The sequence below is a fragment of the Eptesicus fuscus genome, chromosome 15 (genome assembly GCF_027574615.1).
Source record: "Eptesicus fuscus isolate TK198812 chromosome 15, DD_ASM_mEF_20220401, whole genome shotgun sequence".
Classification (NCBI taxonomy): Eukaryota; Metazoa; Chordata; class Mammalia; order Chiroptera; family Vespertilionidae; genus Eptesicus; species Eptesicus fuscus.
Genome location: NC_072487.1, coordinates 56558787 through 56584047, shown reverse-complemented (window position 1 = coordinate 56584047; position 25261 = coordinate 56558787). Strand labels below are relative to the sequence as shown.

Genomic DNA, 25261 nt, shown 5'->3' with positions numbered 1-25261 from the left:
GTGGTGACAGATGTTAACTAGACTTAATTTGATGATCATTTTGCAATATATACAAATATTAATCATTGCATTCCTCACCTGAAACTAATGTCAATTATAACTTATTTCTACCCCTTTTTAAAAATTAACATGAAACAACAGAATTCAAGGTCAAAATCACAAAAAGGGACAAGAGGGTACCCAATATTAAGGCGGGGCAATCTCTAATAAAGACATACCCTAAGAAACCCCCTTGACTCCAAATCCACTGCCTGCTTCTGCTATCATCACATCTCCCTCACCAGCTACGCTATTACGCCTCATCAGTAAAGGATGCTGTGGGGGCACTGTAGAAGGAAGGGGCTTTACTGTCTGGTGTGCTTTTCTCAAGGACAAGCTTCATGGCAGTGAGGGGGCTTCTCAGCATGTTCACAGCCTAGGCGTCTCCCCTGGCATCACAGAAAGCTATTTCTTAGCAAGCGCTGCCCACACAGCACTTTCCTACAGAGGGCTTTCCCTGGCTCTCCAAACCTCACCACCAGTGGGCCACAGTCAAGTCTTCTCCAACTAGATCTGGTTCTCAGCCCTGCAGTGGAATGGGGCTCTTTCCTGATTTATTTTGTCCATGGGAACACTGCTTCAGCCCTACAGATAATGGCTGTTCCCTTATCTGCTGTTCCTATTTTCAGAGTTCTCTAAAACCCTTAGTGATCCCACATCATTCCAAATTCCTATTACTGTTAATAATTTTCTTAATTTAAAAATTGCCCATTCAAATTACTGTGTAGTTTTTGTTATCTGAATAAACCTGGACTAAAATAATTAGTAATAATATTTCAGGACTCTTTCTAGGTCAGTAGTTATTTTTGAGTGAAGAGATTGAGACCTCTAAAGTTAAACGTCTTCTAGCCAGTGTTTTATAAGTAGATTAACATTTGCAGTTTCTTCAATATGGTAAGTAAACCTTACCTTACTTTTAGCCACCTCAGCTGCCATCACTTCAATCTGACCTTCATAGGATTTGATAGCTTCATTTACAGCTTCAAGCTGTTGTTCACAGGATGCATGCTCTCTCTTGAGCTCTTCCAGTTCCAGAGTGATAGCTTCAACTTCCTATAAGAAACACAGGGCATTAACTACTGAAAAGTAAATACTACATATCAACAAAATTAGTAAGACTCTCATGAAAGTAAGACCAACAGCTTAATTGCTTAACTACCTAAAACATATTTAAAGTGCTTCACCAGAAGAAGGGAGGGAAAATAAAATTATTTACTCTCCTATACTTAAATATTGCACATACATTTGTCATTATTTTACTAGTTTAAGAAACTTTGCATGAACTATTTCCTTTATCCTTTTATTCCTATAGGGAAAAACAATATTGAATTCTACATAACAGATACATTAAGTACAGGTAAAGCCTTTTCTAAACAATGTAAAAAAACGAGTTTCTCGATTTTCTTCTTTCCTATTATAGCCTTCCCTATCATTAGAAAATAATTTGTGCAGCTATTTAATAACAAAATCATGAGTTAAAAAAAATAACTGAAGTGAAATTTTATGGAACAGTGATTCAGAACATAGACATTGGAGACAGAAAAAAATCTAGGCTTAATTATCAGCTTTGGTACTATCCAAAAGATATAATCAAATATCACCAGCCTATAATTGAAGGGCATTCCATAAGTACTGCATGATTTGTCCTACATCATTCTTTCACAGTACACATTCACATAAATGATCAACAAAAGAAATGAATACTGAATCTGATATGACATAACAAGATGTATTTCCTTAAAAAGTATGCTTTTAGGTTCTGTGATGAATACTGAAAAATAAGGCCAATCAATGGTGCTCTACCACCTTCAGCTCTGTGTTGATGTTAAAAGATTGGTTCTATTTCAATAAAGGTTATTATTACCTGTTGTTTTTCTTTCATTTTCTTGCTGGAAGCATCTGCTTTTGTTTTGGCACAATCAAGTTTTTTCTGAGCATCCTTCAGTTCCTTCTCTCTTTCAGCTTCTGCATTTTTCATTTTATTCTCTAATATTTCATATTTTTCTTCTGCTTTTTTTTGGATTTCTTTGGTGTTTTTTAAGGTCTCTTCACTTTCCTCTGTTTAATAAAGTAGGCAAACTGAGGTACTTCAACTATTAACAGTTATAGATAATGGCTTACAAATTCAACTCTTAATAGAAAAAAATGGTCTGGAAAGTTAGAAGGCTAGAAACTTAAAAAAAAACCACAAACTATTCCAACCTTATTCTTGAAATGGTATGTTGAAACACAGATCCTGCATGAGAGCCATACTTGAACTATCTGAAGATCTATGATGAAATTATTTCCAATCATATGAAATTGAATAACAAATAGAAACCTAACCTATAACTTATTAAAAAGATCATAGACCATCTTTTTAATATATCTGTGTGCTTCCTAAAACCAGAACAGAGAGAATAACTATGATATTTTTCCTTTATTTTAATTGCCAGAAAGCTTAGAATTCTATAAACAAGCTTACTTTATGTTCTTCGCTCATTTATTTTGATTCAAGAGAAATATTGTAAAAAACATGTCTAGAATGAAGCATAGTAAAAATATTGTCTCAAATTTATGAAGAAAAAATAAAGTAAAATAGAATGAGTATGTTACTTTCACAAATGACACACTGATAGAACCTGGAGAATTTTAAAAGTCTGAACAGGGATGGATTTGGAGAAATGAGAACTTTCATATGCTACTGGTGCAAATGTGGACTTCTACAAATGGGCAGAATTTAGCAATATAGTAATCATAACATGTAATAATTAAAATAAGTTTTAAAGATAATTCAAATAACTATGTAATAAAGATAAACTCTAAATAACTCAAGTAAGGTTACCAGAAACACATTAAGCACAGTTCCTCATCTTACCAATGGTTTTTTTAAGAGCATCTAATTCTTCTTGTTGCTTGTGATATGAACTTTGTTGGAGCTTGGTTTGTAATAAATCTGCCTCCTCGGTTTTCATCTCCCACTGCTGTTTTAGTTTGCGATACCTTAGAAAAAGAGAAGTTTGTACCAAATGAACACAATTTTTCTGATGTTTGAGACATGCATCCAAACTATAGGCTTTTACCTAAAATAAACTCACATACTAAATATAAACAATATAAGATACCACTGGTTACAAGAATAGTTTTGAGGCATCAATTAAATTCAAGGTTGATTTGGTCACTGAAGGTTAACAACTCTAAATGACCAAGACTGATAATTATTTACAGCAATACTCCTAATTTTAGAAAACACTAAAAATCATCTTTGAATGAAATAGGCTTCCTTAAAAATAACCTTTTCTACTAATCCTTAATGAAAGGAAAAACTCCACACAAAAAAACACATCAGATTAATACTATATATTTACACAAAATTTTAAAAATTTGATTATCTAGTAATCTCCATTTTCAAATGTTAAAAAAAATGATGTTCCCTACATTTTCTAATGAGACATAGTTTAAAAGTGCTCAGCACTGAGTAAACATTTGCAATGCATTTTTCTTGCAAACCCTGTGATCTACCCCAGTTCTGGCTGTTTAGTTATATCTTTAGAAAGTATTTAGCTAATTCAGCTACAGTTAAATTTCAAGTTATTAGAAATTCAAGACGTTTGAGGAAAAAGTATAAAATAAATATACTTGCCTCAAACTGCTTGAAATCAATTAAAACCATAATTTAAGGTAGTAATTTTTAAATTCATTAAAAAAAAAAAAAAAAAGCTATGTTCCTGATATGGTCTATGAAAGAATAGCTTTAGTTGACCCTTCTATTCTCATATTTTTTCAAAATCTATTTCCTTTCATTGACCCCAGTGCTATAAATCTATAGGACAGTTCTGCAAAATAAATGATCCAATACTGCTGAACAAAGTTAACAGTTCTAAGCCAAATGTGAGCACAAACTCACTGCCATGCCAGAGCTCCCACACAGAGCTCAGAAAAATTTTGTTGCATTTTTCTCACAGAAAAAGTTCAGTCACTTTATGGTTAATTTATGTTACTGAAGGTAAAATGCAGGCTATCCATGTATATGATGTTTGAAAATGGGCATTCTGATACACTGTTATCTTGGAATGACCATGCTGACTGTTATAACAATTTCTTCAATATACACAGTATCCTAAGAATCTCGTTACCCTTCTAAGCTTTGATAATTTTAGATGAGTGCTACAAATTTCAAAGTTTATGTAGATTTAAAAAAAAAAAAAAAACCTTTATTCAGCATTGTGAATTCTAAATAAAATGTTTGATTTTAATTTTATCTCAGTTGCCAATTGCCAGCTTCAGAGGGACTAGAAAAAATTACTTTCATATAATGTACTTTATAAGTTGTGGCGTTTATACTCCTGAAGCCTTTCAAAGCAAGGACTCTTCTCCAGGATAACCACACGTGTTCACTCACAACATTCAACAGCCACCTTCTAAGCGAGGCTTTCCCTGAACCCCAAATCTGAAATTTCAGCACCTGTTTGCCCTGACAGCTCATTATCTCCCTTCCTGTTGTCCTTTTTTCTCCTTACAACTTATCATTTCTCTAACATACTTTACCAATTTAACCTTCTTTAGTGTTTTGTTTCCTAAACTACATTTATATATATACACACACACACACACACACATACACATATATATACATTTATAAACAGGATGAAGAGATTTATCTGTTTGATTCATCATCGTATTCCAGCTCCTGTAAGGGTTTTAGGAAGAGGCATTCAAAAATGAATAATGTTAAGTTACAAAAAGAGGTTACATTAAACAGCATGATCCCAAATTTGAAAATATAATAACATGTATATACCTTGTACCATACATAAACAGAAGTAATATTGAAAGGTTCACATACATACCTATAATCTACACCCACAGAAGAAACATGTAAGGACACTTTAATTTCAGCAGTGACTTTCTGACATGAACTTGTTTACTTCCTCCATAGGCAACCTAGTAATTTTCAATAGCTATAGGACAGCCGTAATGCTGCTAAAGTCAGTGCAGACCTGATCAATGCTACACTGTATCAAGTATCTGCTATCAACCTCCAGAGTACATCTCAAAGGGAAAGGGGGATATTTGGCTAATTTTTCCTTCTGTTTAATTTTTTATAACAAAGACATTAAGCAAGTTATCAACTCACAATTTATTCAACTAAAACCAAGGATAGTCTGAAAAAAATTCAAAGTTACATTTAAGTAAAGGTATATTTTCTTTCTTTTTCTACCATGCAAAATCTTTGACCAAAAAGTATATAAATATATGTAGCTTAATTCAACAGGTCTTACTTTTCAGCAGTGTTTTTAAGACCTGCTAATTCCTCTTCTAGGGCCCGTAGTTCATTCTCCTTGATTCTCAGCTTATCTTGAACATCTTTGAGCTCCTGAAACTTGGTTAAAATAGAAGCCGCCTGGGATCGAGCACCTCAGTGATAAAAACAAATTGAAATTGTACGTTAAGTTATCACATATTTAGTAAACAATAATAAGTTTTCTAAGAGAATTATACTTGAAGTGATTCTATAGGCAATCCTTTACAATGAGCTTATGCAACTATAGAATTTACTTCATTTAAATCTTACAACATACATACTTGGTAAGTACTTCTAAGTAGCTGTGGTGGATTATTTGTTCAAGCTAATCACTGTCCCTGCCAACTCCCCGTAAAGATTGGGGTTAGGCATGTAATTTGATCTGGTAAACAAAGTGGGAAATGTGCCTCTTCTGAAAGTAAGCCTTAAATGACGGCATCTAAATCACCACATTTTCCCCCTTGCCCATTTCTCCTTCAGCCTGGGTCGCAGAATGAGATTAGCATGGGACATAGACAATTAACCTACAGCTATTGTAGCATAATCATGAAAAAAAACACACTTGTAAGCCACTGAGATTTGGGGGCTGTTTGTTATACCATAACCTTGTCCGGGCTCTGATATAGCAGAGAAAATTGGTTTCACTTTATAAGCAACTGTATTTGTCTGGCATTGACAGGCTGAGGTGTTATGTTGGCAAGGAAACTCTGTAGGTTTGATAAAATACAAAGGTCAATTAGCAATGCCATTATGAGCATTTTGTTAATATGATATGGGGCTACATATTTGCCATCCCTTAAGCAGTAATTTCAAGAACATACATATCAATGAAATCTAGTTTCTTCTATTTTAGATATTTAAAAATATTTGGTCTGTCTTCCAATTGTAATTACTAGTCATCTTATTGTGTACTGGGGAATTTGATCATCGAATTCATTTTGTTGGCTACTGTCTTCTTGGCCTAGAAAGAAATTGTCATCTAATATGTAAGAGGTGTTATATAACCTCTTGGTTAGAGTTCAAATTCTGAGTTTTGCCACTTACCAGCAAGTTATTTAACTACTCTGTACCTTACTTTCTACAATTGTATATTAGAGATGACAGTAATATGCTTACCTCATAGTTGCTATAAGGATTAAATGAGTTAATTATTTAAAGCCCTTAGAATAGGGTTTTATAGCATGATAGAGATGTTCTCTATCTGCATTTTCCAGTTACCCATTAATTAACCATTTATGGTTACTGAGCCCTGAGAATGTGACTTTTGCAATTGAGGAAATGAATTTTAATTTTGATTATTTAAATGTAAGGAGGCACATGTGGCTAACAGTTCCTATTTTGGACAGCACAAGTCTTACAACACTGCCTAGTACACAGTAAGTATTATTCAGTATTTGCTATTATATGATCACTTGATACAGATCTGTAAACTCAATATGGTAAACATTAAAACAAGAAGTATATGGTCATTATCTAAGAATTCCTTTCTTAAAGCATTAAAAAAGTACCATCTCAAGGGCAAATTTAATTTTGTTTTACTTTTGACAGGAGCAGTGGCATATACACAAAGTAGAATTTAACATGTTTGCTGAAGGAGAAATGGGTGGTTAAGCTAAAAATATACTGGGGGGGGAAAAAAGAGACTTCATTTCCCAGTGACTAGAATATTCTGATAGGGCAATAAGCAAAAGAAAACAAACAGTAATAGATTTACTTGAGATGAATAAAAAAAGCTAGGATTGACTAGAGCTCATTGAGGACTATGAGATCATATAATCTCTCAATATTATTAATAAATACCTGTCACGTGGTAGGTATTCAAAAGAAAACCCAATCCCTAGCTTAGTAATAAAACTCTGGATTAAGTCATTCCAACCCTACTATTTCCCCTTAAAGATAATAAAAGCTCCCATCCTATTTACCACATAGAATTATGAGGACAAATCACATAACACCTACCTCCACTCAGTGTCCCGTGAGGATCAAATACCTCACCTCCTCGAGTTACAGTTCTAGTCATTATCCTTTTATCAAAAGCTACTTTTTTGGCATTATCCATATTGTCACAAACAAATGTTGTTCCAAAGACAAACTCCATTGCTTTCTGAAGTTCCGGTTTGTATTCAACCAGGGAAAGAGCCACATGAACATTGTTAGGGCCAACCTGTGGGGAAAAACAGATGTGTCATAGTACTTACTACTCCTTTCCTTTCAAATTATTTTATAAAATAGTAAGAATTGCTACAATAGAAATTTAGGTAATACTTATCTAGCACAATAATTCCTTTAGAACTTTCTAAAATGCTATGGAAATCTCCAGAGTTTTATTTAGGAAAAAAAAAAAAATCAAATTTAAACCCTGAAAGATCTATTGAGAGTTTCCAGCAAGCAGGAGCCACTATGAAGTTTCTAAATCCAAATTGGACTATTTGGACAGACTTTCTTAATTAAAGTATAGCAATGCTGGACCAACATTATGACAAAATGTTTTGTTTTAATTATTAGTAATATGGTTGTTCCACAGTGAATGGTTTTTCCTTCAAATTAAATATGCTAGGGCAGCCACTGAAATAAAACACAACTAATAATTGAGTAAAAAAAAAATTTTAAATCCCTCAGTCCTTTATTTTGATAGAACTGTCTCTTGTCAGCCTTTATTTATAGTGTCTACCTCTGCACGTCTTTTATGAAGCTTAGCAGCAGCAGAAGTCAAAATAAAGGAGACTATGTAACACATGTTCAGCATTGTACGTGACGTAGCAGCTACATTACATCTGGCTAAGGGATTTAGCTGTATTTTTACTGTTACTTGAAATCCCAATTTACTTCTGACACTGGGACTGGACCTAAGGCTGAAATAACTTCCAAAGCCTTCAAAGTAAAGGAAGTACTAACCCAAAATACCACCTTCCAATTACTGTGCACTCATCTTCATCTCCTGACAGTGTATAGATCAACACAATTGTACTTTGAAGTAATTTTAACTGAAGGCTTCTCAAAATTTCAGCAAATATACTGAATATCCATTTAATATCTTAATTACAAATGCACTGCCAGGTTTCAGTCTTTTCAACTCCTGCACTTGAAATAACTATTTAATAAGCTGATTCTGCTGCTGAATGTTTTACAATCGTAATCGCCTTTTAAATGAATGTCCTTATATTCATCTGCTATTTTACTAGTAGTCATACCAGGGGTAGGAGTTAACTACTAATTCTCAACAGCTGACTGGGTATCTCTGCCATGTGTTTTGTACGTCCACAGATTGAAAGGCAACTTAGAAGAACTCTAACAGAGAAGCATCTCTGCAAGATCAACAGACACCTTCCATACGGTTCTTGCTGTGGACAGTTTACATTTGCCTAGCATGAAAAAAACTGAAGAATTCTGGTATTAGTAAACTGTAATTCTAATTATTCAGAAAACAGAAATTCAATCAAGAGCCACTTAATGATGGGGATATGTTCTAAGAAATGCTTTGTTTGGCGATTTCATCATTGTGCAAACATCATAGGCAGCAGTCGCCAACCGGTGGTCCGAGGACCACTGGAGGTCCATGAGGTCCGAAAGGTTGGCGACTGCTGTCAGATTGTACTTAATACAAACCTAGATGGTATAGCCTACTACACAACTAGCCTATTGATGATCTGTAGGGGAGGAAAAATAGTTTTCCCTTCACTTTTCTGGTTCTTGGCTGAGACATCCCTACGGAAAAAAAAATTTAACAGGAGAAAAACAAAAGTTTAATAACATATACCTCCTGTTTACATGGAAGAGACCTGGGGAAACTGACTCCTCAAAATAGCTGAAGCCAGCACCTTAAATATCATCTTCAGTGCAAGGCAAAAGATATTGGGGTGGGGAAGAGAAAGTTACCAGGAAAGGCACAGTAAACAAAGGTAAGGTTGCTATGTAGATTTAATTCCTTGTCTTCTACACTGATATGAGTTTCTAGAGGTAAGGTCACTCCCCTCTTCACCCTTACAAATGAAAATATCTTTTACAAAGGGTAACTTCTACTTTCTGAACAAGTCTAAAATATTTTTATACCAAATAGACATATTTAGGAGTAACAAATTGTTGCCCTACAGCTTCTAGGCTACAAACCTGTCCAGCATGTTACTGTATGAAATACTGTAGGCAACTGTAACACAAGGGTTAAGTACTTGTGTAATATGTGCTATGACATTAGTAAGGCTAGGACTTCACTAAGCCTTAAAAATTTTTAAGCTCTATTATAATCTTATAGGACCAAGGGCTTATGTAGGGTCCTTTCTTAATGGAGAGAGTACTGTTTTTACTATCACCTGATAGTTATAACTTGATTTAAGGGTTAAAGAGATTCTAATACTACAACTTTGAAACACCAACATTTTTATTCTTTCCTTCTAGTTTCACAAACACCAACTATTTTTTTGTATCTTAATTTTTAAAACATGGTAGCAAAAAAAATTGGTAGTTCTGCATATGATTAAGTCCACCAAATTAATGTTCTCTAATTTTAAAGATAGAGATATAAAACATGCAAGTAAGACTTACAAGATTCTGAGCGACCCTCAGGGTTTCTGGAGCAATACACGTGGCTGAAATTTTATTGAGTGGAATTATAGTGTATCGGCGCTTCAATTCCCCCTTTTCTAGTAGCTTTTTTCCAGTAACCTAAAACACAGTGCATGTGAAATAAAAAATACATGTATGTTAATGACAGAAAACATTTGAATGGAAAGAGTGCACCTTTAGGAATCCATAATCAAATAAATGTTTAGTGCCTACTATCCTGAACAATTAACAGTCTAAGGCTAATAATATACATTCTGGATTCCTGAGTGAGCTTGAGACTTCCTCTGAAATACAGCTAAATCCTATATAATAAAGAGCTAATATGCTAATTAGACCAAACAGCAGAACGACCCGAGGCTGCTGGGGCTTCAAGGGCTGAGCCCCTTGCACTATTTTTGTGCATCAGGCCTCTAATCAATTATAATAAATAATATACTAAAAATGTCACTAACTGAAAAGTTTTAACTTGTAAAAATAAGCAACCTTGGAAGAAGCTTACAACATCAAGAAAGTACCCAAATCTTCTAGCAGCACATGATTTTCAAGCTCAACAGCAATTACAAATTTCCTTTATTAAAATCAATTTACCTCTGTGTCTACTACAACATTGTAGAGTCGTTCCCCAGCCACCAATTCTAAAGCTGTGGTTGCAGAAGTATCCTTCACACTAATCAAAGAAGCTACAAGTCCTTTCACACAATTTCTATTCCAGTTTTTCTCTGGATCCCTAAAATGGAAAAGATGACAAAAGTCAATCTTAGATAAGAAAATAGAAAAAAATTATATATATACTAATACTCAGGAGCTCTTTCCGACAACACATTAAATTGAAAGAAGAACCATATAGATTTAACAAAACAAAAACTTGAAAATGTCCCAGATGACTACCCAGCTATTGTTTTTAAATCAATCAAAAGCTTTTTGTGCATATTGTTTCAATGTAACAAAAAGAACTTTGACTTTCTAATCTTTGTAATACATAAATTACCATAGATTTTATGAAAAACTCCTATGAGGAAATCAAATTGTAAAATGTTAATGTAGATATTTATCATTAATGATAGAAAAACTTTAAAGAAACTTTGGATTGAGATTAAATTCCCCTCATTTTGGTTTTAAGATAGGTGGCATTAATAGCCATTAAATCTCACAAGAAAGAATTTCCCTGCCCACACCTGAAACATTTCAATAAACATTTAAGGAAAAAAAATAGCAATTAAGGTAAAGCAGTTTACAATAGTTTTCATACAAAAATCTTAATGTCCATGAAATTTTCAGCCTGCCTTCAAGCCAAAATAAAAATAGATCTTGGTTATTATGTTAAAATTCAAGATTTAAATCTCATACCTGTAGGCAAATTGAAGATTGGGAAATCTGGCCAAGAGAGCTTCATATGTTTCTTTCAACCTACTGATATCACGTGACAGCTGCCTACGCTTTTCCAGAAGGCTTTCCTCCTTGTTTTCTAAATAGTAAATCATAAGTAAATTAAAACCAAATCTTAAAATATTCTGTTTTAAGGAAAATATTTGTAATTTCTATTTCCAAAGCATTTCTAGAAGCAAAATACAAATTTCTGAGAAGAAATAAAAAGCATGCTTAACGTTCAAATTTCTATCATGTCAAGTAGACATTTCTGACAAATAATACAATTTCTATTCCAAAAAACAACAAATGAATTGAATGCCTATTGAAGTAGAAATATACAAATGACATTTTTGAGTTTTCAAGTGTCAGGTCAGAGTGATTGGAGCAGGAAATTCTGAGTAGCGAGTCTTCAAAAATTCAAAGCACTATGTTATAGTTAGATATTTTTGTGACTATATTTGTAAACATTTCTTATACTAATACTCATTAATAGGATAAAAATTTTTCCTACTTGATTATTTCTTTAAGTTAGTTTCACCAATCACCACTACCTCCTAATGATCTAATAGTGTGTCTTTAAATGCAAACCTTCATAATTTAGCTTTTTTATTTCGGCTTCAAGTTTTTCTTTAAGCTTCTTCACAGCCTCTAAAGCTTCTTGATCCTTCCTGTAGCCACTATCCATCTTCTTAACTTCAGCTTGTTTAGTCTTTAATTCTTGTTGGGCATGTTTCAATTTCATCTGAGCCTACAAAGAAAAATGTAACAGACCATCTGAGACTGATAGTTCAGATTGGTGTAAGAGAATCAGCCTTGAAAATGCAACTGTTGGCCACTTGGATTAGTATCCCAACAGAGCAATCGTTTCCCAACATTTTCTCCTCAAAAAAACAAACAAACAAAAAAAAACAAGCAAAAAAAACTACTCAGAGTAAAAACTAATGTGTTTAACATAAACCATTAAATAACTTGCAATTTAAATGAATTAGTTCAAATTATATAAAACAATACTTGTCATTAGCTGGTTAAATTAAAAACACAATAGAAAGCTGGAAATCCTAACTCTAGTTCTCTTCCTTTCCACTTAGATTGTACTAATGTATATTTGTGAGTGTTGATTGTACTAATGTATATTTGTGAGTGTTGTCTAACAAGAGAAGTTGTACTGAGCAATGAGAAATAACATTACATAGAAAAAGGGAAACTAAATTGACAGCAATTTAAATGCAGAGAGTCTGATATTTAAATGCTAGTTTATATAATTGAGCACTATTCCTTAAAACCATGAAGTAGTATTCTAAGCTCTATATCGATATATCCTCCCTCTAAAACTGAAGAACAATGGGCTTTTCCCCCATCAAATAAATTTATAGGAAAACTGAGGGGATTTTAAAATTTTTTTGGCTATTGATTTTTAAATATTTTGTGACCATCTTTGAATAAAAAAGTGGCAGATAGGTAATAGAAAAACTTGAATTAGTTAATACACAAATACACATGACCATATATATTTTCAGAGCTGAGTCTTCCATTACAAAGAATGTGTATATATAAATTTTTTTCTTTCTGCTATCAAAAGTATTCACAGGACTTTAAGAGTTGTACAACTATCTAAACAAATTTGAAAACCATTCTAATAGATTGACAAGTCTTTGAAAATTATGAAATCAGAGTAGGAAAACCAAAGACTAGAATGGGGGTAAGGTGGGAAGCAGAGATACTTCCAAAGAGTATGTTGTCAAGTTTTAGAACCAAGGTTTTAAGAACTAGATGTGGTTGGCATAGAAATGGAGAGGATGCTTTTCTGTTCCTGTTAAAGCTTAGTACTTCAAGTTTATGATGCCAATAAATACAGCAAATATATATATATATATAAAATTGACTAACCTCAAATGTTCCACATAGTGCTGAAAACAAAATATTTATTGCACTAACAATTTCAATTAACCTATAAAGGTATTTTAGGTTTTAAAGCATCTTTAAACTATCAACATTTAGCAATCCACATATTAGAATTTCATTATAGTAAATGCTATAAAGTGGCAGAATAAAATAAGTTCCTTGACACTGATCTGATTATTTTTTAACAAAGCAAAAATGTGAAGCATCTTCTCAAAAACAAAAAAAGTAATCACATAGTGCTTAATGTTTATATTTACCTGCTTGGCTTCTGTCTGAGCTTTACTTATGTCATTTTTACAGGCCATCATTTGACCAGCAAGAGTTGCCTCTGCTCCATCTTCGTTACTGGACAGGCCAGCGGAAACAGCATTAAAGTGCTGTTGTGCAGCAGCCAAAGCTTCAGCGTCTTTATTACTTGCTTCTTGAAGGGTGTTCAGCCCATCTGTTATCTTTTTAACCTCTTTTTCCTTTGCTGCTAAAGTTTTAGAATCCTTTAGGAAGAATTTCAGATTGGAAAGTGTTATATTTTAGGAGAAACATCTTTTCTTATATACATGTACACTTATGTCATCAAATTTCACTGCAATTTGAAGGTGGGCATGGTTACAAGGAAAATAATGTCACCTTAAATAAAATAATTTAAACACTTGATTCCCATTTTAAATTCGCTCTATTTTTAGGATAAATGTGCTGCTTATCCTTTTAGAAATACTTTCATTTGTTATAGTCAAATCAGAGATAATGAGCTAAAACATAATTGCAAATTTAAACCACTTGAAGAAAATAAAAATCAGTTTCTAAATCTAAATAATTATAATAGCCACCATACACCAATTTTAAAACTGGAGATTTTAGGATTAAGAACATGTATATAAAAATATTTTTAGACCCTGGCCTGGTAGTTCAGTTGGGTAAAACATCATACCAATATGCCAAGGTTGTAGGTTTGATCCCAGGTCATGGTATATACAAGAATCATCCAATAAATGCATAAATAAAATGAGCAACAAAACAATGTTTACCTCTCTCCCTCTCTCTCTAAAATCAATAATTAAAATTTTAGAATATATTTATAAACAATTAAAGGCCATAAAATGTAAGCATTAAATAATTGTGAGGGCAGCATTACTTAATACCTTTTTATTAATTGAACACTATGCAAGATACCAGCCCTAAAAAATATGTATAGCTATATTGTTTATATGAAAGTGACCAGAAATTTTGGCCCACCTATTTAATTCATGATTGAATAAATATTTACCAGATGTTTACTGGGTACCGAACAAAACTATGTATTGTTTTAGACTCCTCAGGGAGCCTATATGTTAGGGTGGAAGACATAGTAAGCAAACAAAGCAAAGTAAAGGGATGGAAGGTGATGGGGGGGGGGGGGCTATTATTTAAAGAAGGAGGACAGGAGGTCTTTTTGTGATAACATTTGAGCAGAAGCCTAAATGAAATAAAAGGCGTGGCCATGCTATACTAGGAGGAACTGTGATTGGAGCAATGAACAAGTGGTAAGGAGGAGCCAGGAATTAGACCATATAGTGTTGTAAACCATGGTAAAGACTTGGATTTAATTGTACTTGTAACTTTGAAACCACTGAAAGGTTTTAAGCACAAGAATGATGTGATCCAATTTGTATTTTAGCTTTTGTAAAGAACAGACTATAGAGCAGGAGGGGCAACTAATAAGGACACTATTGCAGTATCCCTCATGGGAGGTGATGGTGGTGATGAAAAGTGCCTGTGTTCTAGATATACTTTTAAAGTCAACAGAGAACAGAATTAGATGCAGGATTTGAGAGAAAAGGGGAAATCCAGGAGGATCCTATGATTTCTGGACAGAACCATTAGGTTACCAGTGGTGTCCTTTACCAGTATGAGAAAAATTCAGTAATATAGGCAGGTTTGGGTAAGCAGAGTAAATTTAAGAGTTTTATTTTGGATATGTTAAATTTTAGACTTTGTTAGACATCCATGTAAAACTATCAATTAAGAAGCTAGACTAATGAGTCTAGAATTTATCTAGCTTCCCTGAGTCTAGAATTCAGGGAAGGAGTGAAGAATTTGGGAAATGCCAACATATGTACTTTGATTTGTATTTCTAACCTGGATTCAACATCTCTATTTAGATGTCTAACAGGTACCTCAAGCCCATTAAATTCATACTATACTTCTTCCTATTCTCCACTCAGCTTATGGTAATCCTAGTTCCAATTGTCAAAGAAAAAACCTAGAGTTTTCCTTCACTCCTTCCTTTTATATTCAACAGCCAATCTCCAGGTCATTCTGGTTGGACCTACCCTTAAGATGCGCATAAAATTTCACAACTTTCTCAATACACTCCACTTCTATTGTGTTTTTCCAAGAGCTAACACCTGGACAAGCTACTTCCCTCATCCTTCAGTTTGTTCTCAAAACAAGAATAGGAAACTTCTGGTTAAGATGGTGGAGCAGGTAAACAAGGTGCCCACCTCTTCCCATGTCAACATCAAAGTAACAACTGAATTACAGAACAACCATCATTGAGAACTACCTGAAGACAAGCTCAACAGAAGTCCTATTATATAAAGTAGCCATGCTGAGACTGGTGGAAAGGATAGAGAAACAGAATAGGCAGGTCCCAAATCAGGAGGCCTATCTCAGCTTCACCACACTCCCCTAGCCTAGGGCTCCAATGCCAGGAAGAGGAGTCCCCATAACAACTGGATGTGAAAACCAATGTACTGTAATCCTACCCACTGCAAGTCTTAGAGGGCCTGGACATAGACTCACTCACAATCTAGCTCTGAGCCCCAACACAGCAGCTCAAAAAGCCAAGAGACACACTGGGAAGAACTAGCTTCAGGGCAAGGGCTGGAAGGGCAGGGACAGTTCTCTCCCAGAGGAAAGTGCTGGCAGGTGCTATTGTTCCTGTGTTGAGCCCCTCACCCTCACCCCCTAACGCCCCAGTGCAGGCAGGCAGGCACAAAATCTGAGCTCTTCATTAATCTAACACCATTCACCCTAGTAATTCCCTGAGACCCCAGTGCACCCAACTCACCCACCTGGCAGAACCTCTTCCAGCAGCTCCTAGACAGAAGGAACCTGCCTAAGCTTGAGTTGTGGACTTCCCTAAAATCTTTCAAAGGTACACAAATTCCAAATAAGACTTGGTGTGCTCGGTACCTGTTGTCTACTCCAACCACACAAAGCGGTGACCAGTCTCTCAACTTGTATAACTCCCATCAGATGGCCGCTAGCCTGGCATAAGCAGTGGCCAGAAGTGGCTTGGAACACAGCCTCAACTAACAAAAATCTGACACAAGTGGCAGCAAGCTTGAGCCCCCAATGTGGTGTCCATCAAAAGGTGCCAAACGCTACACTAGTGGAAGTCAGCCATACACAAGGGGATATAACTCTTGTAAACATATACACACCCAACACAGAAACACCGAAATATATAAAGCAAATACTGATGGACATAAAGGGAGACAATGACAGTAATACAGTAACAGTGGGAACTTCAACACCCCATTGACATCAATGCAGAGATCATCCAGACAGAAAATCAATATGGAAAAATGGCCTTAAATGACACATTAGATCAGATTGATATAATTAATACTTTTAGAACATTTGATCCAAGAGCAACAGAATATATTCTTTTTAAGTGAATATGAAACATTTTCTAGGATAAACCACATATTAGTATACAAAACAGGTCTCAATAAACTTAAAAGACTGAAATCGTAAAAAGCATCTTTTCTGACCACATGGTATGAAATCAGAAATCAATAAAAAAAATTGAAAAACAAACACATGGAGGCTAAATAACATGCTCTAAACAATAAATGTGTTAGTAAGATCAAGGAAGAAATCTAGGTACCTTAAAACAAATGAAAATGAAAACACACAATGAGCCCAAATTTATGGGATTTAGCCAATGCAGTTGTAAGAGGGAAAGCCACATCAATACAAGCCTACCTCAAGAAACAAAAATCTCTAATAAACAATCTAACCTTACAACTAAAGAAATCAGAAAAAGCATTAAACAAACCCCAAAGCGAGTAGAAGGAAGGAAATAATAAATATCAGTGGAAATAAAATAGTCTTAAAAAAATTAATGAAACCAAGATCTGCTTCTGTAAAAAGATAAACAAAATTGAGAAACCTTTAGTCAGACTCAAGAAAAAAAGAGGACCCAAATTAATAAAATCACAAATGAAAGTGACAACTAATACCACAGAAATACAAAGGATTAAAAGAAAGTATCACAACAATTATTTGCAAGCAAATTGGACATTCTGTTTCTGGAAGAAACAGAATTTCTGAACAGATCTGTAAATATTAATGAATTTGAATCAGTAATTTAAAAAATTCTCAATAAACATAAGTCCTGGGCTAAATGGCTTCACAGGTGGATTCTACAGAACATTCAAAGATTTGATACCAATCCTCCTCAAAATATTCCAAAAAGTTGAAGTTGAGGGAAAGCTTTCAAACTCCTTTTATGAGACCAGCATAAGTTACCTATACTAATGCCAGACAAATTATTAGCAAACCGAATTCAGCAATACTTTAACAAGGGTGCCCACTCTCTCACCACTTCTATTCAACGCTAGAGGCCCGGTGCATGAAATTCGTGCATGGGGGAGGTCCCCATAGCCCAGCCTGTGCCCTCTCATAATCCAGGACCCCTCAGGGGATGTCCAATTGCTGGTTTAGGCCTGATCCCTGCAGTCGGACATCCAGCAGTCGGACATCCCTCTCGCAACCTGGGACAGCTTGCTCTTAACTGCTCACCTGCCTGCCTGCTCACTGCGTGTCATAGCGATCGGTCATTCTGGTTGTTCCGTCGTAATGGTCTCTTGGATTTTTATATACATAGATAGTATTGGAAGCCCTAGCCAGATCAATTAGTCAAGAAATATAAAGCATCCAAATTAGAAATGAAGAAGTTAAACTGTCATTATTTGCAGATGACATCATACTATGGAGAACCTTAAAGATTCCACCAAAAAACTATTTGAATAAATTAATTCAGTACAATAGCAGGATACAAAATTAATATTCAGAAACTGATTGTATTCTTATACACCATAATGAACTATCAGAGAAATTAAGAACACAATCCCATTTACAATTATGTAAAAAAAACACCACAAACCAGGAATAAATTTAACCAAGTAGATAAATGACCTGTAGTCAGAAAACTATGACACCAAAGAAAGAAATAAAAGGAAAAGAATAGACAAATAAATGGAAGTGTATACTGTGCTCATGGAACATCATTAAAATGAACTTATTACTGAAAGCAATCTACAGATTCAGTGAAATCCCTATCAAAATTCCAATGGCATTTTAAACAAAACTAGAATAATCCTAAAATTATGTGAAACCACAAAAGGCATCAAATAGCTGAAGCAAACTTGAGAAAGAACAAAGTTGGAGGTATCAAGCCACCTGATATGAAACAACTAGGTGTACTATTTAATAATGCGTACTTTTTTTTAAATAGATGGAGTTACACATATGTTGATATATATGCGATTTGATATATATGCTATTTTGTTGTATTGACAGCAACCTTCAAAACTTCATGTCAAATTTTCTAAAGGTGTTAACAACATAGATACTTTTATGCTTAAAAATGTCAAATTTCGTGTCCAAAAAAGAGCATTGGTGGGAAGTTTTAATTAATTACTTTATTTTGAAGAAAAGTGCTGCTGAATACTTTGGGAAGCTTATGGTGAACATTGGTTTAAATGCTTTAAAAGTGATGATTTCAATATGAAAGACAAAGAACGTCCAGGTCAACCGAAAAAGTTTGAAGACCAAAAATTACAAGCATTATTGGGTGAAGATGCATGTCAAACTCAAAAACAACTTGCAGAAAGATTAAACGTTGCTCAGCAAACAATTTCCGATCATTTACAAGCAATGGGAAAGATTTTAAAGGAAGGAAAATGGGTGCCACATCAACTGAACGAAAGACAAATGGAAAACCGAAAAGTCATCAGTAAAATGTTGCTTCAATGGCACGAAAGGAAGTTTTTTGCATCGAATTGTGACTGGCACTGGCGATGAAAAGTGGATTTCTTTTGAGAATCCCAAATGCACAAAATCATGGGTTGATCCAGGTCAACCATCAACATCAACTGCAAGGCCAAATTGCTTCGGAAAGAAAACAATGCTCTCTGTTTGGTGGGATCAGGAAAGTGTGGTGTATTATGAGCTTTTAAAACAAGATGAAACGGTTAATACTGATGGCTACTGACAACAAATAATCAATTTGAACCACGCTTTGATTGTAAAACGACCAGATTGGGCCAGAAGACACGGCAAAAGTAATTTTGCTTCAATGATAACGCACCATCACATACTTCAAAACCAGTTAAAGACACGTTAAAAAATCTTGCCTGGGAAGTATTAACCCACCCGCTGTATTCACCAGACCTTGCTCCTTCAGATTATCACTTGTTCCGATCGATGGCACACGCACTTTCTGAGCAGCACTTCAAAACATACGAAGTGGAAAACTGGGTCTCTGAATGGATTGCCTCAAAACAAGAAAAGTTCTATTGGGACAGTATCCAAAATTACCTAAAAGATGGGGGAAATGTGTAGCTAGCGATGGACATTACTTTGAATAAAGCACTTTTGATGTTTCTATTGAAATTATTGGGTTTTCTTTGACTACAAAATCCACATTATTAACTGATACACCTAGTATATTACAAGGGTATATTAGTCAAAACAGCATGGTACTAGTACAATGCTGAGACACACATAAATAGGACAGAATAGGGACACCAGGAATAAACTCAGGCATATATGGTCAATTAATCTATGACCAAGGAGGCAAGAATATACAATGGGATAAAGACAGTCTTCAATAAACGGTGTTGGGAAAAGTGGACAGATAAATGCAATATACACTGAGTGGCCAGATTATTGTGATCTCTGAATCAGGTACATGAATTCGTGCATGAGTGGAGAAAAGGGAACCCTTGTGCACTGTTAGCAGCATTGTAAATTGGTGCAGCTACTATGAAAAACAGTATAAAGGGTCCTCAAAAAATTAAAAAGATAACTAACATATGACACAGCAATACCATTGCTGAGTATTTATCCAAAGAAACCCAAAACACCTATTTGAAAAGACATACACCCCTACATTCACTGCAGCATTATTAACAATAGCCAAGATATGAAAGCAACTCAAGTTTCCCTTGACAGATGAATGGCTCAAGATGTGGTACATATATATTAATGGAGTATTATTCAACCATAAAAAGAATGAGATCTTGCCATTTGCTACAACATAGATAGACCTAGAGCAGGGGTCCTCAAACTTTTTAAACAGGGGGCCAGTTCACTGTCCCTCAGACCATTGGAGGGCCGGACTATAGTTTTAAAAAAAACTATGAACAAATTCCTATGCACACTGCACATATCTTATTTTTAAGTAAAAAAACAAAATTGCAAAAACACCCACATATGGCCCGCGGGCCGTAGTTTGAGGACGCCTGACATAAAGGGTATTATGCTAAGTCAAATAAAAACAAATACCATATGATTTCACCTGTATTTGGAATCTAAAAATATAAACAAAACAGAAACAAACTCATAGTTGCCAGATGGGAGGGTGTTTGAAGGATGGGGGAAAAAGATGAAGGGATTAAGAAGCACAAATTGGCAGTTATAAAAATAGTCACAGGGTTGTAGAGCATAGAGAATATAATCAATAATACTGTAATAAGTATATATTGTCAGATGGGAGCAAGACTTATTGAGCTGAATACTTCATGAGTTATATAAATGTCTAATATCTATGCTGTACACCTGAAACAAATATAATTTAAAAACACAATACAAATAGTCCAACTAAAACAAGGAATGTCACGTTTCTGCTCAACCAACTCCAGTGGCTTCCCATGTCATTGGAAATAGAGGTCAAAGTCCTTCACACTGCCTTTTAAACTGCATGTGAGCCTACATGCCATTACCTTTCCACATTCCTGCTACTTCGTGCTAACCAACAACACTGATGTCCTTGCTTTCCCAATACCTTAGGCCCTGGGGAAATTCCTGTTCTGCCTGGACCATGTTTCCCCACAGCCTCCAAATTTATCTACAAGGTTCTTGGACATCCGTTGGGTCTTTAATGAACTATCACCCTATGAGATCTTCAATCGCTACCCAACTTAAAAGCCCAAATTGCACCCCTCTCTCATATACTCCCAATCCTCTCTCCTGCTTTGTTTTCTATCCACATCAGTTATCACTATATAACATGCTATACATTTCATTATTTTCTTTATCATTTTCCTCACTAGAATGAAGACCCAGAAGGTATTGTCCATTTTTGTCACTTTGTCCTTTGCTACATACCCAACCCAAACAAGTACACTTGATCCATAGCAGACACTCAGTAAATATAAACAGAATGTATAATACTAGTGACATAAAATTAAGCTTATTTGCTTACCTCAATCATATTTTTTTCCAGCTCTTTGCGTTTGTTCTCTTCGCCTGTCAGATTTTTCTTCTTGAGATCAAAGGCACTTTGAGATTTAGTATTAACTCGCTGAGCTTCTGCAAGAGCATCTTCTAAAGATCGGAGTACACCTCCAATTTCCTGTAATCAAATGTATCCAATTAAATCAAAATACTTAAAATTTGTTCATGTCATCATTTTCTTATATGATTTGTACATAAATTACTTTCTAAAAGATTAGACTGACAATGCCCAGTGAATCCTAAATAACCACTGTATATAATTTAGTATTTGTTCAGACTACATTATGTATTCGTACATGTATGTCTAACCTTATCTTTTCTTTTTTCCAGCTCCTCTATTTCATGATTAAGTGCTTTTATTTTTTTATCATTCTCAGACAATTCCTCTTGAAGCTTTAGAACTTTATCCTGCATTTCTTTTAAGTCCTCAGCTGAACGTTCTTTGGTATCTTCAGCAAGCAAAAACTGATAAGCAATATATAAACGACTCAAATGTTCTATTTCCCTCATTACTTTTTGATACTCCAAGTAGGAAGATCTTTCCTGAAAGAGAAATCAGCAATAAAGCATAATTCAGAATTCGTATTTTTTAAACAAACTTGGAAAGAATCAAACTACAGCAACATGTATAAAATTTCCCATGACATAATAGACTAAGTGAGGATGGATTATAAATTTTAGGAAAATTGTAATAACATCAGAACTATGCCTTTTTATTATTTATTTATTTATTTATTTTTTTAAATATATTTTATTGACTTTTTTACAGAGAGGAAGAGAGAGGGATAGAGAGCTAGAAACATCGATGAGAGAGAAACATCAATCAGCTGCCTCTTGCACACCCCCTACAGGGGATGTGCCCGCAACCAAGGTACATGCCCTTGACCGTAATCGAACCTGGGACCTTTCAGTCCGCAGGCCGACGCTCTATCCACTGAGCCAAACCGGTTTCAGCAGAACTATGCCTTTTTAGATAACATTACAAGTCTAGTGAATCCTATGTGGCTATTTCTTTTAATTCATAATCAGGCAGTTGGGATTAACACAGAAATGTGAATATAGATTCATAGACTGGGGTTCATAAGTCTATAAAAACAACATATACAACTATCAATGATACAGCATTAATATATTTTTCAATAGTCTAGTTATCCCTCTTTATTCACAAGGAATTGATTCCAGGACCCCCTGTGGATACCAAAATCTGCAGATACTCAAGTACCTTATATAAAACTAGAGTCCCGGTACACGAAATTCATGCACAGGGTGGCGGAGGGAGAGGCGGGGGGGTCCCTCAGCCCAGCCTGCACCCTCTTGCAATTTGGGACCCCTCAGGCGGTGTCTGACTGGAGGTTGGACATCCCTCTCGCAATCTGGGATGCTGCATGCACCAGTGACCATACTTTTCATACAGATGAAAGGCATCTTGCTGTTGTATGGGCAGTTACATTTTTTTTGCCCTGATTATTTAAAGTAGTACATAACATGATCCTTCTGAGGCAGTAGTACCATTTTTCCCATCTGATGAGTGGAAAAACTGAAGCAGAGAGAAGTAATTGGCTTTGTCACACAGTTATAAGTGTCAGAATCAGGCTGACCACAAAATGTGAAAGCCAGAGTCCATGCATGTCATAGATGCATCATCCTGTTTTTTTCAGTATTAGAGTAGCATTGCCAGGTTTTAATTTTTAAATCTAAGAGACTGTTCCCAATATATAGGGTAGGGTCCCTAGGCCTGGCCAGTGATCAGGGCCTATCTGTGGGACAACCGGCCGGGCAATTGGGGGGCAGCTCCTGCATTGTCTGCCCCCTGGTGGTTAGTGCACGTCATAGCAACTGGTCGTTCTGACATTTGGTTGACTTGTATATTTGGGTTTTATTATTTGGATGGCATAATATAAAGTACTCCTATTACCAAAATGCCTACCCAACATTCATTCATGTAACTATTCCAAGCACTTACACAATACTAAGCCTGATTACCATAAGGATCATCTGGGGCACACAAAGTAACAATTAAATTTTCTAATATGCAGACAAAGAAACAAATTCATAGTTAAATGACCTTTTCATGTTGTCAGATTTAGAAAGAATTTGGCAAAATCAGGTGTGAAACCTAGGTTTAAACTGTAATCTAGTGTTTTCCACTAAGTCATGCACACAGGGGATACCTTCAAGATCACGATGTTTCAGTTTTTCCAGTGACACTTATTCTACTATATGGATTCAGAAGAGCTTTGAGAAATTTCAAATTTTAATAAGAATTTAATAAATTTCTAAATGCCTAACTTTCAAAACGTGCTGTATATGTACCTTCCCTGAAACACTGATTATGGCATCATAAATTGCAAAGATAGAGAAAACTTAATTAATGGTTCAATACCTTTCATTTCTCCAAATGTCTTCAAAGTAGTAATTGTATTGATGGCCCCTATATCCTAGAAGTTACTAAGAGTTCTGTATCTTTAAGAAATGTGCAATTCTAATTATTCAAAAAAAAAATCTAGATTTGTCTTTAACAAAGTCTTAAATTTTGGCATTTCATTATCTAAGATTACCCAAAATCATTATGACTTAATAGATATAAAGTGCATGTTCTCTAGAGTGGAAGGCTGAGTATGGGGTACCAACTCTAATTCTTTAACTCATTCCAGAAAATAATCCCTAAGATGTAATCCCTAAGGTCATATACATATTTCATCCCTCTGTATATGATCTTGGATACATCACCAACTGTGAGAGATTCTAGCTTGCTGTCCTCACAAATATATATATACCTCTTTTAATTTCTGAATGGTTGGAGTAATTTCTTCTTCAAGTATCTGAAAAATAAAGGAAAATAAAAATGTTCAGTATGTAAACTATCATTTAAAATGTTTTAAAAAGGAGTAATACAGAAGACTAGAAAACTGAAACAAGTGGGGGGTTTCCTCTTTAGAGCAGAGAAACTTTAAATGCAAAATGACTCTCTTCTCTAAAACTTTTATATAAATTTAATTACCGTTTTAATTTCTTTCAGCTTAGCCTCCTTTTTTTCTATAGTTTTTTGGGCAGCTATTTTTTTGTATTCATACATCCTGGTTCCAGCTGCTTCTTCTATCATGGACAAAATCTAGAAAGACAATTGTATTGTTTTAAGAATCTAAGACAATAAATCTCATTGAAATTTACATTAATTATGTCATTTAAAGCCTTGACCACACTAAGAGCTTATCAAAATAATGGATCAAATGGAGCACAGAAGATAAGTGCATAAAAATGTAAATGTTAGCCATAATCCTCACATTCCAGAAACATTTCTGGCTGTCACTCCAATTCTAACATCAAACCTTATGCTATACCAGAGTACATTTCTTTTAAAATTGAAGCCAGTAATTCCTCACTCCTCTTTTCCTTCAAATAGAAGTCTAAAAAAAGTAAAGGCTAACACCATTCAGCTTTCATTTTAGAAGTTTCTACTTAAAATTGTCCCAAGTAAGACTTTAGCTATTTTGTGCCTAGAAGGATGAAGCATGGCATAACATCTGCATCCCAACCATGGCACATGCTTCAAGAACTTGGGCAAATAATTTTCTCTATGCCTCAGTTTCTTCATCCAGA

General features: G+C 34.8%; 1 protein-coding gene across 1 annotated transcript in view; it reads right to left on the bottom strand.

Annotated features, from left to right (window-relative positions):
• Window positions 1-25261, bottom strand: part of SMC2 (structural maintenance of chromosomes 2) — a 46617-nt gene that overhangs the window by 14715 nt on the left and 6641 nt on the right. Inside the window, 14 exon segments of the mRNA XM_008141840.3 lie at window positions 949-1092; window positions 1904-2097; window positions 2897-3021; window positions 5301-5436; window positions 7283-7487; window positions 9863-9982; window positions 10472-10610; window positions 11231-11348; window positions 11840-11999; window positions 13411-13644; window positions 21630-21779; window positions 21971-22204; window positions 24439-24483; window positions 24663-24773. Coding sequence (XP_008140062.2) covers window positions 949-1092; window positions 1904-2097; window positions 2897-3021; window positions 5301-5436; window positions 7283-7487; window positions 9863-9982; window positions 10472-10610; window positions 11231-11348; window positions 11840-11999; window positions 13411-13644; window positions 21630-21779; window positions 21971-22204; window positions 24439-24483; window positions 24663-24773 — 2115 coding nt within the window.